Raw genomic sequence first — 18,192 nt, forward strand, 5'->3', positions numbered from 1 at the left:
GCCATAAAGATAAGACTGATAAATTGCTTATCCTCAATCAAAAACTTCTCTTCAGTGGTGTATACCAAAGGGAGAAAAGCCATGCCAGAAATTTGGAAAGGCATTAGCAACTTCTATTACCTGCAAAGGATTAAGATCCCAAATCCATGACTAATGCCTATGAATGAATGAAAGAAAACAGAGAAAAAGTCTTGAATAGACTTTTCATGAATGAAGAGAATCCATGTCACCAGCAGTGGAAGAATTATAAATCTTAAAGTGATTCCATTTTGTACACACCAGATTGAAAAAATTTAAGTGTGACATTTTGACCATTGGTAAGGGATAGCATAACAGAAACAATCATCAGCTCCCGGTAGGAGTGTAAAAGTTGTTTGGGAAAAAACAGCACCATGTGTATTCTCATCTTTCCCACCTCCTGGTCTATAGTCAGATAAATGACACTCGTGCACTGAGGTCTGTGTGTAGGTGTTCTCTGCAGCATTGCTTAAGACAACAAACAATGGGAAACACCTCTAGTGTCCTCTTCAATGGAGTGGATGTATACACACATCAATTGGGAGAATATAATTTATATATTGTGTATCCAGGAAGGAAAAATATAATGTATATATGTGGATTTGTGTATAACAGTGTTATGGAGCAGTAAAAAGGAATAACTACAGGGTGGTGTGTTGACACAGATATAATTCAGAGTGAAGGAAGCTAGTCTCACAAAAATACATGTAATATGATTAAATTTATTTAAAATTCAAAAATTGGGGGTGCCTGGGTGGCTCAGTGGGTTAAAACCTCTGGCTTTGGCTCAGGTCATGATCTCAGGGTCCTGGGATCGAGCCCCAAGTTGGGATCTCTGCTCAGCTGGGAGCCTGCTTCCCTTCCTCTCTGCCTGCCTCTCTGCCTACTTGTAACCTCTGTCTGTCAAATGAATAAACAAAATCTTTAGGCCAAACTGTGGAAAGAACCAAGATGCCCTTCAATGGACGAATGGATAAAGAAGATGGGGTCCATATACGCTATGGAGTATTATGCCTCCATCAGAAAGGATGAATACCCAACTTTTGTAGCAACACGGATGGGACTGGAAGAGAAGAGCTGAGTGAAATAAGCCAAGCAGAGAGAGTCAATTATCCTATGGTTTCACTTATTTGTGGAGCATAACAAATAGCATGTAGGACATGGGGAGTTAGAGAGGAGAAGGGATTTGGGGTAAATTGGAAGGGGAGGTGAACCATGAGAGATTATGGACTCTGAAAAACAATCTGAGGGGTTTGAAGTGGCGGGGGGAGTGGGAGGTTGGGGTACCAAGTGGTGGGTATTATAGAGGGCACGGATTGCATAGAGCACTGGGTGTGGTAAAAAAAATAATGAATACTGTTATGCTGAAAATAAATAAAAAAATATAAAAAAATTAAAAAATTAAAAAATTGGATAAAGCTGAAAATACATATCATTCAGATATGTATACAGAAATAGTAAAAAGTCAAAGAAAAGCAAGAGTATGATGGTCACACAGTTCAGACTAGCAGTGCCTCCCTCTGGGAGGGAAGAAAGGGGATATAGTAGGGGAGAAGTACATTGGGGCTTCCTTCCATAAAAATCATGAGTCACCCATGCAGCCCTTTCTTTCTTTCTTTCTTTTAAATTAACATATAATGTATTATTTGTATCAGGGGTACAGGTCTGTGATTTATCAGTCCTACACAATACACAATGCTCACCATAGCACATACCCTCCCCAATGTCCATCACCAGCCACCCCATCTTTTCCACCCCCCTCCTCTCCAGCAACCCTCAGTTTGTTTCCTGAGATTAAGAGTCTCTTATGGTTTGTCTCCCTCTATGGTTTCGTCTTGTTTCATTTTTTCCCTCCCTTCCCCTATGATCCTCTGTCTTGTTTCTCAAATTCCTCATATCAGTGAGATCATATGATGATTGTCTTTCTCTGATTGACTTATTTTGCTTAGCATAATACCCTCTAGTTCCATCCATGTCATTGCAAATGTCAAAATTTCAGGGTTTTTGATGGCTACATAATATTCCATTGTATATATATATATATATACCACATCTTTTTTATCCATTCATTTGTTGATGGACAGCTAGGCTCTTTCCATAATTTGGCTATTGTAGACATTGCTGCTATAAACATTGGGGCACAGTGCCCCTTCGGATCACTACATTTTTATCTTTAGGGTAAATACCCAGTAGTACAATTGCTGAGTCATACATAGGGTAGCTCTGTTTTCAACTTTCTGAGGAACCTCCACACTGTTTTCCAGAGTGCAGCCCTTCCCTTAAATACAATTTGAGAATATTCCTGTAATAGATACTATGAGATTTCACATCCAGCTCTCACTTTAATATAGGTACATAACATCTGAAATACATATATACAAATACATAGTCATACATATATATCTATATTTACATGTATGTGATGTCTTTTTTTTTTTTTAAAGATTTTTATTTATTTATTTGGCAGACAGAGATCACAAGCAGGCAGAGAGGCACACAGAGAGAGAAGGAGGGGAAGCAGGCTCCCTGCTGAGCAGAGAGCCCGATGTGGGGCTCCATCCCAGGACCCTGGGGTCATGACCCGAGCTGAAGGCAGAGGCTTTAACCACTGAGCCACCCCGGCACCCCTGATGCACAGTCTTTGTGTGACATTTTTCCACTTAAGAAAGAGAACAAAACACAAGCTATAGACTGGGAGAAAATATTTTAACATGTATAGCTGACAAAAAATTAATACCCAGCATTAAAAAAGATTTTCTTCTGATAAAAAAACCAAAATAAAGCAAAAATGAGATATCAACCTCACTCCTTCCAGATTGGCAGAAATGGAAAAGTCTGGCCAAACCACTAGTGGTAAGGATATATAGAAATTACAACCATTGATACTTCTTTGCTGTGTGTAAACTTGTAGAGCTGCTTCTGAGAACAGGCTGGCAGCAGGTGGTAAATGTGAAGATGCACATACTCTCTTTGACCCAGCATTTCCATTCCTCACACACGTTGTAAGAAGACATGAGTCATATTGATACATTGTTACAACAAATTATTAGCAGCAACCCAAATACCCATTGAAAGGAGACTGAAATTTTAAACTGGCATATTTATGCAATGGAATACTGTACGGTATAATATTTAAGATAGTGAATTATATCTATGTGTATCAGTTTAGATAAATCTCAGAAAAATAATATGGAACAAATAAATCAGATTTCAGGAGGAGATATGCAGTGTCTTATAGGTAGCCACATGTAGATAGATACACATATACAAATCTTGAATAAGCAAAATATACAGTGTCCATGAATACATGCATAAGAGCAGTCTTTTAAAGCATGAATTTGGGATCCAGCCATTGAACTGGGATACAGGTTACCTCTGGAGAAGGAGGGAGTGTGCATCCAAGAGAAACATACATGGATTTGAACTGTAGTTCTAATATTTTATTCTTTAGAATGAAATTTGAAGCAAATTATTAAGGTTTGATAGGTAGGTGCATGGGTATTCACTAAATTATTTTTTATAATTGCCTGTTCAGCCATTTATGAACCTGAGAATCACTTCCTTAACCAGAAAGAATGGTTCTTCTGTAAATGACTCCGAGCTTAAAGGCTGGGGATGGGGGAGAGCAGCAGACTAGAGCACATGGTAAATCCCAGAGTGCCAAAATGATAACAGATGACAGAACAAAAGAAAAGGACGTGGCTATGTCCAGTAGTATTCCTCTGTATAAAAGTTGTAAGTCAGCTCTCAGAAGTGGGAATCCTGTCAAAGATAAAGATGGGGTCCATACAGATGGTGGAATAGTACTCAGCCATGAGAAAAGATGAATACCCAATTTTGGCATCAACATGAATGGGACTGGAGGAGATTATGCTGAGTGAAATACGTCAAGCAGAGAGAGTCAATTAATTATCATATGATTTCACTTAGTTGTGGAACATAAGGAATAGCATGGAGGACATTAGGAGAAGGAAGGGGAAAATGAAGGGGGGGAACCGGAGGGGGAGATGAACCATGACAGACCATGGACTCTGGGAAACAAATTGAAGGTTTTAGAGGGGAGGGGGGTGGGGGGATGGGTGAGCCCAGTGATGGGTATTAAGGAGGGCACGGATTGCATCCCCCCACCCCCCTCCCCTCTAAAACATCATAACTAATGAGGTACTGTATGGTGACCAACATAACATAAAATTTTTTTTAAAAATTTAAATCAAAAGCTTCTGCACAGCAAAGGAAACAGTCAAAAAAACAAAGAGGCAACCCACGGAATGGGAGAAGATATTTGCAAATGACAGTACAGACAAAAGGTTGATATCCAGGATCTATAATGAACTCCTCAAACTCAACACACACAAAACAAGCAATCATATAAAAAAATGGGCAGAAGATATAAACAGAGATTTCTCCAATGAAGACATACAAATGGCTATCAGACACATGAGAAAATGTTCATCATCACTAGCCCTCAGGGAGATTCAAATTAAAACCACATTGAGATACCACCTTACACCAGTTAGAATGGCCAAAATTAACAAGACAGGAAACAACATGTGTTGGAGGGGATGTGGAGAAAGGGGAACCCTGTTACACTGTTGGTGGGATGCAGGTTGGTGCAGCCTCTTTGGAGAACAGTGTGGAGATTCCTCAAGAAATTAAAAATAGAACTTCCCTATGACCCTGCCATTGCACTCCTGGGTATTTACCCCCAAAATACAGATGTAGTGAAAAGAAGGGCCATCTGTACCTCAATGTTTATAGCAGCAATGGCCATGGTCGCCAAACTGTGGAAAGAACCAAGATGCCCTTCAACGGACGAATGGATAAGGAAGATGTGGTCCATATACACTATGGAGTATTATGCCTCCATCAGAAAGGAAGAATACCCAACTTTTGTAGCAACATGGATGGGACTGGAAGAGATTATGCTGAGTGAAATAAGTCAAGCAGAGAGAGTCAATTATCATATGGTTTTGCTTATTTGTGGAGCATAACAAATAGCATGGAGGACATGGGGAGTTAGAGAGGAGAAGGGAGTTGGGGTAAATTGGAAGGGGAGGTGAATCAGAGACTATGGACTCTGAAAAACAATCTGAGGGGTTTGAAGTGGCAGGCGGGTGGGAGGTTGGGGTACCAGGTGGTGGGTATTATAGAGGGCACGGATTGCATGGAGCACTGGGTGTGGTGAAAAAATAATGAATACTGTTATGCTGAAAATAAATAAATTTAATTAAAAAAATTTTAAAAATTTTTAAAAAGAAAAAGATAAACCTTGGTTGGGGGCTTGTGTTCAAGAGGCAAGCAGAGCACCAGGTCAGATTACAAAGCTCCAGACCCAAAGGGGAAGCTCTCCTGCCTCTCCCATTCTTTCCCACAAATCACCAGGAGCAGACATGCATCTTGCAAACAAAAATTGGCATTTGGGATAAGGCAATACACACATATGTAGAGATAACAAAGTCTCCAAAAATATTTGAAGAAATTCAGGAGGCACTCCAAACAGCTAAGAGACCTACTGACAACTAAACGGATTAATAGAGGAAACAGGAGAAAACAGTAAGTAAAATCAGTAGCTTCAGGGGCGCCTGGGTGGCTCAGTGGGTTGAGCCGCTGCCTTCGGCTCAGGTCATGATCCCAGGGTCCTGGAATCGAGTCCCGCATGGGGCTCTCTGCTAAGCGGAGAGCCTGCTTTCCTCTCTCTCTGCCTGCCTCTCTGCCTACTTGTGATCGCTCTCTGTCAAATGAATAAATAAAATCTTAAAAAAAAAATCAGTAGCTTCAGAGGGATTCAAGAATTCATAACATACAACTGATCGAAGAAAAACAGGCTGCTAGGAAAAAAACAACAATTAGAATAATAAATAAATTAATGATTTAAAAACCTCTTTTGAGTTAAATGATCTAGCCAAGAGAATAAATACACTGCAGAGAGAAATGGGAAGTTTGCCAGAAAAGCCTGAGGGTCATGGAGATAAATACAAAAGTTCCAACATCCATATAATGGAAATTCCCAAAAGAAAGAAAAGAAAAACTGATTTTTGAATTCAATTCAAAAATCACTACAGGGGGGACAATCATAAAAGGAAGAAGACCATTTTATGCAGCTGAAGATAATGAGGGTTTTCATCCTTAGAGATAAGACAGGAGCAAGGTACTTCATAATACTTCTTTTTTGTATCCAGTTTGTAAGGAATAAATATCCCTTTGACCATTTTCTGTCTCACCCAGCATCCCCACATGTCTCTCATTGCAACAGGAAAGAGATAGAGTGATCTGACACAGACATTTTTGTCAGTTTCATTTTGTCAGTTTCCCCAAACAGGGCTCTTTCAGCTCCCATCCGCACTGGAAGTGGGGCTTCCAAGCTGAATCAACATTTATCATCACCCGGCATCCCTGGGCATAATGATCTGTCTATCCTTTTGATTTTGGCAGTGCACAAATTTCCTTGTTTCCAGGATGATGTACAATTACTTAAACCTCTCTATGTCGCTGGAATTAGATACATCTTTATAAACAGCCAGATTTGACACTTTATATAAGTTGTATTTCAATCTATAGTTGTTTGAGAGCATTTTAGAGAAGTGCTTCTTCTTCTTGGTAGCAGGTATATTACAAAGTAAAACTTTTCAAATCAACTGTTTTTCCTGCCAGGTCTTGCGCAATCCGGTTCTTGGGGCTGTTTTGATGAGTTTAACAGAATTGAATTACCTGTGTTATCAGTGGCAGCCCAACAGATTTATATTGTTTTGACAGCAAGAAAAGAGAGAAAAAAACAGTTCATTTTTTCTGATGGTGATTGTGTTGATCTGAATCCAGAATTTGGAATCTTCCTAACGATGGTAAGAACATGATCTGTAAATACAATGGGATTGGTTTAATTGCTAAAGACTTAAATGAAAGAAAGCACGTATTAGTTAGTAAATGATGGACTATTCAGAGGTCATGAGTGATTCTCTCTCTTCATATGATTTTTTGCGCACTAAAAATATCCCAGAGAAGATAAAATAGTAATAGGTTAATGAAAATAATAGCAATTGTTTAGTGAGTACTTGTAATGTGTAAGGTGCAGGGCTAAATGTTTTCTGTATTGTATCGAACCGGCTAGCTACAGTAACAGCCCCCAAATCTCAGCGGCTCAAAACCTCAAAGATTCATCTCTCCCTCATGTCACATGTTTTTATATGTTCTTTATATAGTTAAATCTCTACATTGTAAGATAACATGTAATCTAAATTTTAAGTGGCTCAATGGACAAAGATAAATTATAGAAAGCAAAATCAGGAAGTTTTCTGATAAGATTTATTGTAACCAAACCTAAGCAAAACAGTTGAGAGTAAATAATGATAATCCAGAAGTGATTATTTATAACTCAGGTAATGGGATGAATGAATTTATTGTGTGATACTATGGTGTAGAATAATTTAAAAGAAGAGTAACAGTCTCCATGGATTAAGAATAATATTGGAAATATCAATTAGATATTGCATTGGGTTATAAATAACCAAAACATGAAAAATAGTGTCTTAACGCATGATGATTTATTCTCTTAAGATCCTCCCATGTTCTACACCATCATGATTTCCATCTTCAGTTTACTTTATGACCCAAGGTGCTAGAGAAGCATCTATCTTGCTGCAGCCAGTTAATTGAATCAACTCCCTTCAAACAAGCATCAAAGACACTGTGTGCCCCTTTGCATCTCATGGTGTCAAATTTTTTTTTTTAAGATTTTATTTATTTATTTGTCAGAGAGAGAGGGAGAGAGAGCAAGCGAGCATGGGCAGACAGAGTGACAGCCAGAGGCAGAGGGAGAAGCAGGCTCCCTCCTGAGCAAGGAGCCTGATGTGGGACTTGATCCCAGGATGCTGGGATCATGACCTGAGCCAAAGGCAGCTGCTTAACCAACTAAACCACCCAGGCGTCCCTCATGGTATCAGATTTAATCACACCAGCTGCAATGCAGGCTGGGAGTTGTAGTTTTTATTCTGGGTGGTGATACACCCAGTTTGCAGCTGGGGTCCTGTGACTGAGAAAACAGAAAAGAAAGAGCAATGGGAGGCAACCAGCCACTGCTGTATTCTCAGCACTGAGCAAGATGTCTGGACAGTGGACAGTGCCCAAGAAATGCTCAGGGACTGAAGGTTTCCAAAAATAACTGACCCCTTTTTGCCTTACTAATCTTTGAACCCCAAACCTCTCCCTTGGAGCTTTTGGATCTTGCCTATCCTCAACCTATTGATACTTGTGAGTCCTTAGCTTTCTTTCCATTTCTACTTTTGTCCTTTCTACTATTTTTCCCATCATTCCTGTCTTTATTTCCCCTCACCCCTGTGTTTTTTTTTTTTTTTAATGGTCAGCCAGACTGCAGAGAATAATGGAAGAGATAAAACAAAGAATTACCTGTGTAATGATCAGTATAAAATCTTGAGTTTTCTCTCTCTTTCAATGACCTATTTTAGACCATAATGATCCTGGTATTTATGCATCTTTCTTTTCTATTTTCTTAACCAACAGATACATGGACGCTTAATTTTGCTACATAAAGTGGTGTGTGTGTGTATCACTTTGTTAGTATAATGAAAATGGAAATATGTAGCAGGGAGTGATATGACATTAAAAAATATGGATGGTTCAATACATATTTTTGAGAAAGGAGGGGTGTATGGTGAATCTAATGTTTTTCAATACAACCTTAGAATATGAACTAGGATTTTGAATGTATTTGTATTCATGAAGTGAAAATTATATCAATATTTTAAAACAATTTTAATTTTTAGAACCCTGGATATGCTGGGCGCCAGGAACTACCAGAAAACTTAAAAATTCAGTTTAGAACTGTTGCTATGATGGTTCCAGACAGACAGGTAAGCACCAGGTTTTAAAAACATAGTATAATTTATGTTCTTTACTTATTTTTCACTAATGTTGAAAAAATCTCACAATCTTAATTTTCAGATCATTATGCGAGTTAAACTTGCAAGCTGTGGTTTTCTTGAAAATGTTATCTTGGCTCAAAAGTTTTATGTTCTTTACAAACTCTGTGAAGAGCAACTTACCAAACAGGTAACTTTGTGAATCTGTTTTTTCCCCAGCTGCAGAACTTGATTTTTTCACTTTGCAATTTTATCTTGATAAATGTTAATCAGTGAGTTAAAAAAAACTCTTTTAAAAATATATTTGTAATTAATTTATCCATGTGTGTAGTTTTCAAACCTTTTTTAGTTTGAAATTACTATGGAGTCTCAAGAAAGTTGCAAAGAAATATACAGGAGGTCCTGTATACCATGCTTCCTGCAATGTTGACTTTTTATTTAAATATTTCACTTATTTATTTGAATGAGAGAGAGAAAATAAATTAACAGGAAGAGAAGGAGGGAAAAGCCAACTTCCCCACTGAGTGGGGAGCCCCACACGGGACTCGATCCTGGGACCCTGGGACCCTGGGATCTTGACCTGAGCTGAAAGCAGCCGCTTAACTGATTAAGCCACCCAGGGTCCCAGTGTTAACATTTTGTAACTACAATGACAAATAACAAAATGTACAATGTACATTGTACAATGTACAATAACAACAAAACCAGAGAACCCACATTAGTACAATTCACACAGTTTGTTAAGAGCTTGCCGGCTGTACATGCACTTCGTCTGTGTGTGTGTGTGTGTGTGTGTGTGTGTGTGTGTGTGTGTAGTACTGTGTAGTTATGTCACATGTGCAGATTCATGTAACCTCTACCACAATCAACATACAGGACTGTTCTGTCCCTGCAAGGTTTCCTCATACTACCCCTTCATAGCTACACCTACCTTTCTTCCAGATCCCTAACCCCTGGCAACCCTGATCTTTCCTCCATGTCTATAATTTTATTATTCCAAGAATATTACAGAAATGGAATTACAGAGTGTTTAACCTGTTGGTTACTCATTTAAATCTGTTTGCTGTATGGACCATATCAGACTTTATTATTCTCAAATTATATTTAAACTGTGAACTTCCCATGGGGCACCTGGGTGGCTCCATTGTCTGTCTTCGGCTCAGGTCATGATCCCAGGGTCCTGGGATCGAGCCCCACATCAGGCTCCCTACTCAGCAGGGAGCCTACTTCTTCTCCCTCTGCCCCTCCCCCCTCCTTGCACTTGCTCTCTCTCTCTCTCAAATAAATAAAATCTTAAAAAAAAATAATAAAGTATGAACTTCACAATGGAATGGTCATTTTGCAATCAAGAAAGGTGAGAGACTGGAGCTAATAGAACTTTGCAGCTCAGTCCCTCAGAACAGCACTGTGTACATACCAGAATATGGACTCTGGGAAATAAACTGAGGGTTTCAGAGAGAAGGGGGTTGGGGGGATGGGTATTTAGGAGGGCACATATTACATGGAACACTGGGTGTTATATGCAAACAATGAATCATGGAACACTACATCAAACACTAATGATGTACTGTATGGTGACAAACATAACATTTTTTAAAAAAAATCTACCTGTGTGTAAATGGTGTGAGTCTACATTTAGTTCAATGAAACAACCTTTTCTCCCCCCATCTTAGGTCCATTACGACTTTGGGTTGAGAAATATTCTATCTGTATTGAGGACACTTGGAGCTCAAAAAAGAGCCAGACCGGAAGACAGTGAGCTAAGCACTGTCATGAGAGGACTGAGAGACATGAACCTTTCCAAGCTGGTATTCTCCGAATTCCCTTCTCCTTCCATAGTGTCATTTGGGTTTTTCCCTCCTTAGCTGATATGTGGGGGTTGGCTTGGGTTGAGCTGCGAGCATTAATGGCTACAGGGACAATGGATAGGTGAAGCTACCTGCATGTTTCCAGAAGGCAAAAAGCCCATGACCTTGTATGCCCAACATGGGCGGAAATGCATCCTCTTACCAGCTGTGAATAATAAAATAGGCTTCATCGGTGGGCTCTGGCCCTCATATTTCAGTCCAGCCTTCTACCATTACATGATGTAACATGAACTCTAAACATGAAAATCCCTGTTTTTTGGGTTCACAGAGAACCACGGGAACTTTTGCTTTCTCAGAATATGTCTAAGCCTATTTTAGCTATCTATGTATCTCCCAAGACATCAAAACCATTTCTACTTTCCAAAAGCTCATTGGAAGTTCGCTATGAAGATGTCATAGTTCTCTTACTGCTTTCATGCTTGTCATGATTATAGCCAGCTTCCTTGAACTAGCTGAAGGACAGGTTCACGTGGTGTTTATTCAAGGGCTTATGTGGGTTACATATTGTGTCTGTGCCCTGGGAGTACGAGGTTGAGGAAGACATGATTCTCAGGAAGCTCCCGTTCTAGTTATGGAAGCTAACAGCTGACCTCCATGTAGTTCCTTAGTATTACAAAGCTTTCTCAGGGGTACTGTCTTGTTTGCACCTCCCAGCCACTCGCTGAGACACAAATGGCGAGTGTATTTATTCCCTTTTTACTTATGAGGAAACCAAATCTGGAAGACTCACCCACAATCATGGTCAGTTGAGAAACTGGAACAAAGATCCAGGAGACTTTCTGATGCCAAGTCCCCTGCCCCTTCCAGTACACCTCACTGCACCTCCCTTGGTAATAGTATTCTTGAAACTGGTAGACAGGAATTCCAGAAGGCATCAGAGGAGTCCCAGACAATAAGGAGAAATCAAAAGGGGGGGTCAGTAGTTGGGAATGGGGTGATGTAGGTATTAAAGACAGAGCAAATGAGGATGAGGGTCCATTTACTCAAAACTTTGGCTTCCAAGGAAGGCCAGACACTGCTCTGATGGAGTTTTCCAGTCTGTGTTGGATGAGCAAGGCAGGTAGGGCTATGGCTGTTTTCCTAATTTCAATGAAATATTAATATTCTATTTTCATGGGGTTGGTTTTTAAGTGAACACCTACAGCTGTTGGTGGGAAGCACAGCATTCGTAGGGTCAAGTAATGAGATCAAACCTTGAAGCAGTAGATTGTAGAATATGTTGAATGCCAAAGGGCTCTGGCTACCATGGTCTAGGTAGTGTGGATTTGGTGGGGGTGTTTGGGAGTCGGTTCTAGAGGATGCAATTCTGGTCAGGAGAAGGAGTCCATGATTTTCTGGGCATCCAGTGATTAGTGCCATGATCTTCCCAGCTGGCCCATAATTACTCGTGGACTGAAGAAGCATGTATTCATTCTCTGCCATCTTAGGTTGATGAAGACGAACCCCTGTTCCTCAGCTTAATCAATGACCTGTTTCCAGGATTACAGCTGGACAGTAGTACCCACGTGGAGCTGCAGGCTGCTGTAGCCAACCAGGTTCAGATAGAAGGTTTGATTAACCACCCACCCTGGAATCTCAAGCTTGTGCAGGTAAAGACATTTTAATCTCTTATCAGGGTAGTGATAAGCATGTGTTGTTTAAAAATGGGCCAGTTGGGGCACCTGGGTGGCTCAGTGGGTTAAAGCTGCTGCCTTCGGCTCAGGTCATGGTCTCAGGGTCCTGGGATTGAGTCCCACATCAGGCTCTCTGCTCAGCAGGGAGCCTGCTTCCCCTCTCTCTCTGCCTGCCTCTCTGCCTACCTGTGATCTCTGTCTGTCAAATAAATAAATAAAATCTTAAAAAAAAATGGGGCCAGTTGAAGAGAAGAACTCAGGAGATTTGTCTTACCTAATGTGGATGTTGAAAGTAAATTAAAACACATCCCGGCAAGCAGAGGACGCTTGCCAGGATGGGTGGGTCCGAGAGAGAGTGGGGATTCACCTGGCCTCCACCTTGCAATCAGCAGGCGATAATTTACTGAGGTTAGCTATGCCTGGGGAGAAGGTTAGGTGGTAACCAGAATCTCAAGGACAGTTGGGAGGGGATTGTAGGTTATAAAAAGCTGGGGAGATAGAATGACTCTGCTGGCTGCTTGTGTCCGGCTGGCAGGATCCCCGTAGCTGGGTGCCTTCATGGGCTTGGAGCCCAGGGAATCTGAGAATGATACGGTGCTTCTGGTCTGTGTGTGGGCAAGTTCACCTCCCCTAAGATTTGCATCTCTTGCCTGTGTCTCTTGGTGTCTTTTTGTCCATCACGTTTCATCCTTGTGACAACACCCTACAGTTTATCAGCAGAGTTAAGAAGGGTTGGAGGAGAGGCAGGATTAAATCTCTATGGGCCTGATGTTTCAGGGGTATTTTCCAGATTTCAAAATGAGAGAGCCGAAATTGTGGAGAGTGTTAAACACTGCTTTTTGAAAAATAACGATTCTTATTTTAACTTACTGTTCTTGCCAGATTATAAGAAGCATAAGTCCAGTTTTCCTAGGGAAGCATATGAGGAACAGTTTAGACATTTTTCATCATCCATGGGTTGGAAAACCATTAAACCCTTGTTTTTAATTTCTGGGAAAGTTTTCCAAAAATGTCTATGTGATATGCATACAGTATATTGAGTACTAAAGTTGTAGTCATCCCAGTGGGTAGGGGAGCAGAATATGGTGGTGTTACGCAGTGTCAGTAGTGTTACTCTTGAATACAATGTGGTGGAATGAGTCTCTGCTGCTTTTAAACTATGGGTTACAGCAGTAATACATTTCTCTCTAAAATATAGAAGAATAACTTAAATTCTGCCTCTGATCAGCTGTGAGCTTTTGCCTTCTTATTTTCATCAAGAAAACAATAGAGAGGATGTTCTAACAGATATTGTCCAGTTCTTAGCTTGTCTTCTTGAATCTCTTCTACCCTAACTATGTGCCTCTTCCCTGCTTTTAATAGCCCACGTTCACTTTTCCCTTCAGGACGACTGGGGTCATTTGGTTGGCAGGCACAAACAGCAGGTGGTACCTAAAATTATTCCCCACCCACTCCCAAACCAAACTCTCCTTAGTTAAAGACTCTTGGATGATGGAGTAGGAAAGTCAACCTCCCCTTCTTCCAGGTGGAACATTCCAGAATGTCCCGCAGGATCAGTGTTAAGGTTTCCCTCTACAGGATTTTGTTCTCAATCACACTCTGCCTGACTTCTCTCTCCTGTCCTGTGTCCCCCATTCCCTTACCAGTTTCTGCCGGAGCAAATCACTTGCAGGGGAATCCTCAATCTCAAACTGGTCTTCATTGTGATGGTTTGTGTTGCCGCTTTCCACCACCAGGGGGCGGCGTCATCACATTGAATGCAGGGAAAGCTTGTACCAGGGAAAAACCTCTGCACAAACCCCCAAACCACAAAGAAGAGTAGTTTGAGAAGGAAAAAGAGAGAGAGAGAGAGATCCTGAATTAATTACTTCCAAAATGGAATTCAAGCTCCATATTATCATAATTTTATCACTTATCACTATTTTATACTGTGGCACTAATTTGCTATCCACATCTAGCAAAGCAAACTAGACACTTCTTCTTTTTCTTTTTTCCTTTTTTTTTTTTGCATTTTTTCATCTTTTAAATCGTGAACTAGTTGCTTTAATAAGAAACCATTTAAAGCTGTTTAAATTTCAGCACACTGCTTCTGTGACTATCAGCAAGAGACTCATTAGTTACATTTTTCAATTGATTGCCTCACTGCGCAGTTGTACGAGACATCCCTGGTCCGTCATGGTTTGATGACTCTGGGGCCCAGTGGTTCTGGGAAGACAACTGTCATAACAATCTTGATGAAGGCATTAACTGAGTGTGGGAGGCCTCACAGAGAAATGAGAATGAATCCCAAAGCGATTACTGCGCCTCAGATGTTTGGCAGACTGGACACCGCTACTAATGACTGGACAGATGGGATTTTTTCTACACTGTGGAGAAAAACATTAAAAGCTAAAAAAGGTACCCATCCGCTTTCCTTTGTGAACCTCCCCCCGCAAGCCCCACCTCTTCAAAGTTAAATGGCACGTTTAATTTTTGGTACGTGAAAAGTGATTTTTCGCCTTTTAATTATTCGCAGGTGAAAACATTTTCCTCATTTTAGATGGCCCCGTGGATGCCATTTGGATCGAGAACTTAAATTCTGTGCTCGATGACAATAAAACCCTCACGCTAGCCAACGGAGACCGCATCCCCATGGCCCCCAATTGTAAGCTCTTGTTCGAGGTGCACAATATTGAGAACGCTTCTCCGGCCACGGTTTCCCGCATGGGCATGGTCTATATCAGCAGCTCCGCGCTCAGCTGGAAGGCCATACTGCAGGTGGGGACAGGAGGCCGGTGCGTGCGCGCTCAGCATCCTCCCGGGTGTCGCCTCCTTGGCAAACTGAGGTTCTGTTTCTTTGCCACAGGCTTGGCTGAAGAAGCGCAGTGCGCAGGAGGCGACTGTGTTCCTTGGTCTGTACAATAAAATATTCGAAGACATATATACGTATATGAAACTAAACCTCAATCCCAAAATGCAGCTCCTGGAATGCAACTATATCATGCAGGTAAGACTGTTTGTGTACATTCATTTTTAAGGTTGGAGATGTCCTTCCCCAGTACCCCCTCGCAGTTTAGAGGCATCTGAAATAGAAAATTCTTGCAATCCATAGAAACACTTCTGTGAAGGCCCAGCAAAGTTTGATTCCTGTGAAAGATTTTGGAAGAGTTCATTCATGATTTTACTGCCATCTGTTTTATGATTTTTCTCTCCCCAGAGTGGGTGTTGGTAGGGGAAGAGGAGTGAATGATCTCTCCCACTGGCAAGCTTAGTAACCTTCCCAGGAAGTGCACCCAATAATGACACTAGACTGAGTAAATAAAGCAGGCAGTCCTCCCGAAAAGTACAAAGGAGAGCTGAAGACCAGCAAGAAAGTGTGAATGGCAATCTCAGCATCGCAAATTTAGAGTATATAAGATAGGGAAAAGCTTTAAACAATTTTCCAAGTCATTTCTAGCATTGTATGCATGTTTTCCTCTCGTACTCAGTTTGCCTTAATAGTCTTTGGAAAAAATCAGAACCTAATTATAGATTATGAGGGGCTCCCCTGCTTCCAGGGTATAAGTGACCTTTCATGATCCATTCTGGTACTTTGGTTTTCTCTAAGTTTAATAAAGGACGCCAGTCAGTGAGGGCGGGTAGATAAGAAGTAATACATAAGGGCCCAAATCAATGAATTATTTAGTAATGACTTTAAATGCATAATATAAATGAAAAATCTTATCTTGAATTAATTTTGTTTTGCAAGACTGAGGATGTCTTACTGTAGATACATTTCTTTCTGATGCCAAATGGGAGTTGGCACACTTTTCCTTAAATGAGCGGGTAGCAAATATTTCGGCAAATGTTTGCACAACTGTCTGTCTCAGCCACTCACATCTGCTGCTCTATTGCAAAGGCAGCCAGACACAGTGCTTACACGAGTGAGTGTGACTGTGTCTCTGTGAAACTTGATTTGCGAAACAGGTGGCCGATCCCTGGGGCCACAATTTGCTGAACCCTGCAAAGAGTGAAAAAGAAATGCAATCTCTGTTGTAGAAAATTTGGGGTAACTAAACTTTAGATGCAGAAACTACCTTAGAAAACATGTAATCTTAAAAAAAAAAAAAGTGAAGGAAGAAAGGAAGGAAGGAAAGAAGAAAAGAAAACATCTAGTTTAGGACATTTGTTTTTCAGATCAGGAGACCGAGGCTCAGTGAGGTTGGTGGCATGAGTGTGGGGTAGAAACCACATCCTCAGATTCCCATTTTTGGCATCTTTTCTGCCAGTCCATGCAGTCTGTTTAAATAAAGCAGAATGATCTTTCTCTAAATGCTATTCGTGGTAGGACAGTGATCAAGAAATACCTGGAGAGCTATATATTTTTCTTCCCCATTTTCCTCCTTCTTTTAAATTTATTATCATTTAAACGTTTTTATTTCAAAAACTTGAGTACAGAAACTTATTTTATTGTAATTCAAATATTTGCAGTCTCTCAATCTACTGGAAGGTTTAATTCCCTCCAAAGAAGAAGGTGGCATTTCATGTGTCGAACATCTTCATAAATTATTTGTGTTTGGCCTAATGTGGAGTTTAGGAGCCCTCTTGGAACTGGAAAGCAGAGAAAAGCTTGAAGCCTTTTTACGAAATCATGAAAGCAAGTTAGATTTACCAGAAATACCCAAAGGCACTAGTCAGACCATGTATGAGTTTTATGTTACTGATTATGGTAAGTAATGTGACTTATACCTGAAATGAGATAATCTCTTTTTCAATGAGAAAAACATAAACTTCCATAGACTCTTCTATGGGGAAATATTAAGCCAGTTGTAAGTAAGATGATTGCTAATACCATTTTTAAAAGGCATATATACAAAGAATCATAGAGTTTTGCATATTGGCCATGTTGGGAACTGATAAGAGACTCTTGGCTTCTCCTGTTTTTGGAATGGCCTAAGTGAAATCTTGCATAAGTAAGTTGGCAATAACTCTTACGTCATGTGCTTTCTTTTTTTTTTTTTCTTAAGATTATATTTATTTATTTGGCAGAGAGAGAGAGATCATAAGTAGGCAAAGAGACAGGCAGAGAGAGAGGGGGAAGCAGTCCCCCTGCCAAGCAGAGAGCCCGATGTGGGGCTCGATCCCAGAATCCTGGGATCGTGACCTAAGCCGAAGGCAGAGGCTCAACCCACTGAGCCACCCAGGTGCCCCTTACGTCATGTACTTTCTGATGCTTGAAGAAGAAGAAGAAGGAAGGGCGGCAGTATAGAGAACATAAATTCTTCACGATGCGATAACAGATCAATCCTACAACTTCCCTGTTGGAAATGCCAGAATAGTTAGAGAATGAACCAAGCCAATGGCGTCCTACTTAGGATTTACATGTAGGACTTCGCAAAGCCCAGTGCTGTGACCTCAGTCCCCAGCCTCCTGTGTGTGGCAGGGTCCAGCTTCCCTGTCTCTGAGAGAAATGCCCTTAAATTCAGTGCCCTGTACCCAGAGTATAGCTCTCAATTCTTCTAAGCTCCAGAGAAGATAAAACATGATTCCTAAAAACTGTATTTACCTCTAATTCTTCCCAAGACCTCCAAACAGCAAGAGCACTTGTTGTTTTTTGTTTTAATGCATAAACTCTAAAGAACAAGAGAGTAGACAGCAAAAATAGCATTTTGAAAGCAAGAAGGCAGAAAGGTAAGGGATACTTGCTTTAGCACACTGGCTAAGGTAAGTCCTAAACTGACAGTGGGAAGAGTTGAGAAGCAATGTAGTGTGTGCCACAGAACCTTCAAAGGGCTTGAGAATTGGAAAGAGGTAAAAACCAGCAGGCTGCTTGTAAGTCTGTTTAAGACACAGACCTCCAGG

The 18,192-nt window shown here is 40.7% G+C and overlaps 1 protein-coding gene across 6 annotated transcripts in view; it reads left to right on the forward strand.

Annotated features, from left to right (window-relative positions):
* DNAH8 (dynein axonemal heavy chain 8) overlaps positions 1 to 18,192 on the forward strand; it is a 342,799-nt gene that overhangs the window by 158,602 nt on the left and 166,005 nt on the right. For all 6 annotated transcript variants that reach the window (XM_032339820.1, XM_032339819.1, XM_032339821.1 and 3 more), the window contains 9 exons: positions 6,670 to 6,857; positions 8,796 to 8,882; positions 8,974 to 9,081; positions 10,565 to 10,699; positions 12,187 to 12,348; positions 14,523 to 14,769; positions 14,888 to 15,129; positions 15,218 to 15,358; positions 16,822 to 17,059. In XM_032339820.1, the coding sequence (XP_032195711.1) occupies positions 6,670 to 6,857; positions 8,796 to 8,882; positions 8,974 to 9,081; positions 10,565 to 10,699; positions 12,187 to 12,348; positions 14,523 to 14,769; positions 14,888 to 15,129; positions 15,218 to 15,358; positions 16,822 to 17,059 (1,548 nt within the window). The remainder of the gene's footprint in view (positions 1 to 6,669; positions 6,858 to 8,795; positions 8,883 to 8,973; positions 9,082 to 10,564; positions 10,700 to 12,186; positions 12,349 to 14,522; positions 14,770 to 14,887; positions 15,130 to 15,217; positions 15,359 to 16,821; positions 17,060 to 18,192) is intronic.

Source organism: Mustela erminea, chromosome 4 (assembly GCF_009829155.1).
Source record: "Mustela erminea isolate mMusErm1 chromosome 4, mMusErm1.Pri, whole genome shotgun sequence".
NCBI classification, from domain to species: Eukaryota; Metazoa; Chordata; class Mammalia; order Carnivora; family Mustelidae; genus Mustela; species Mustela erminea.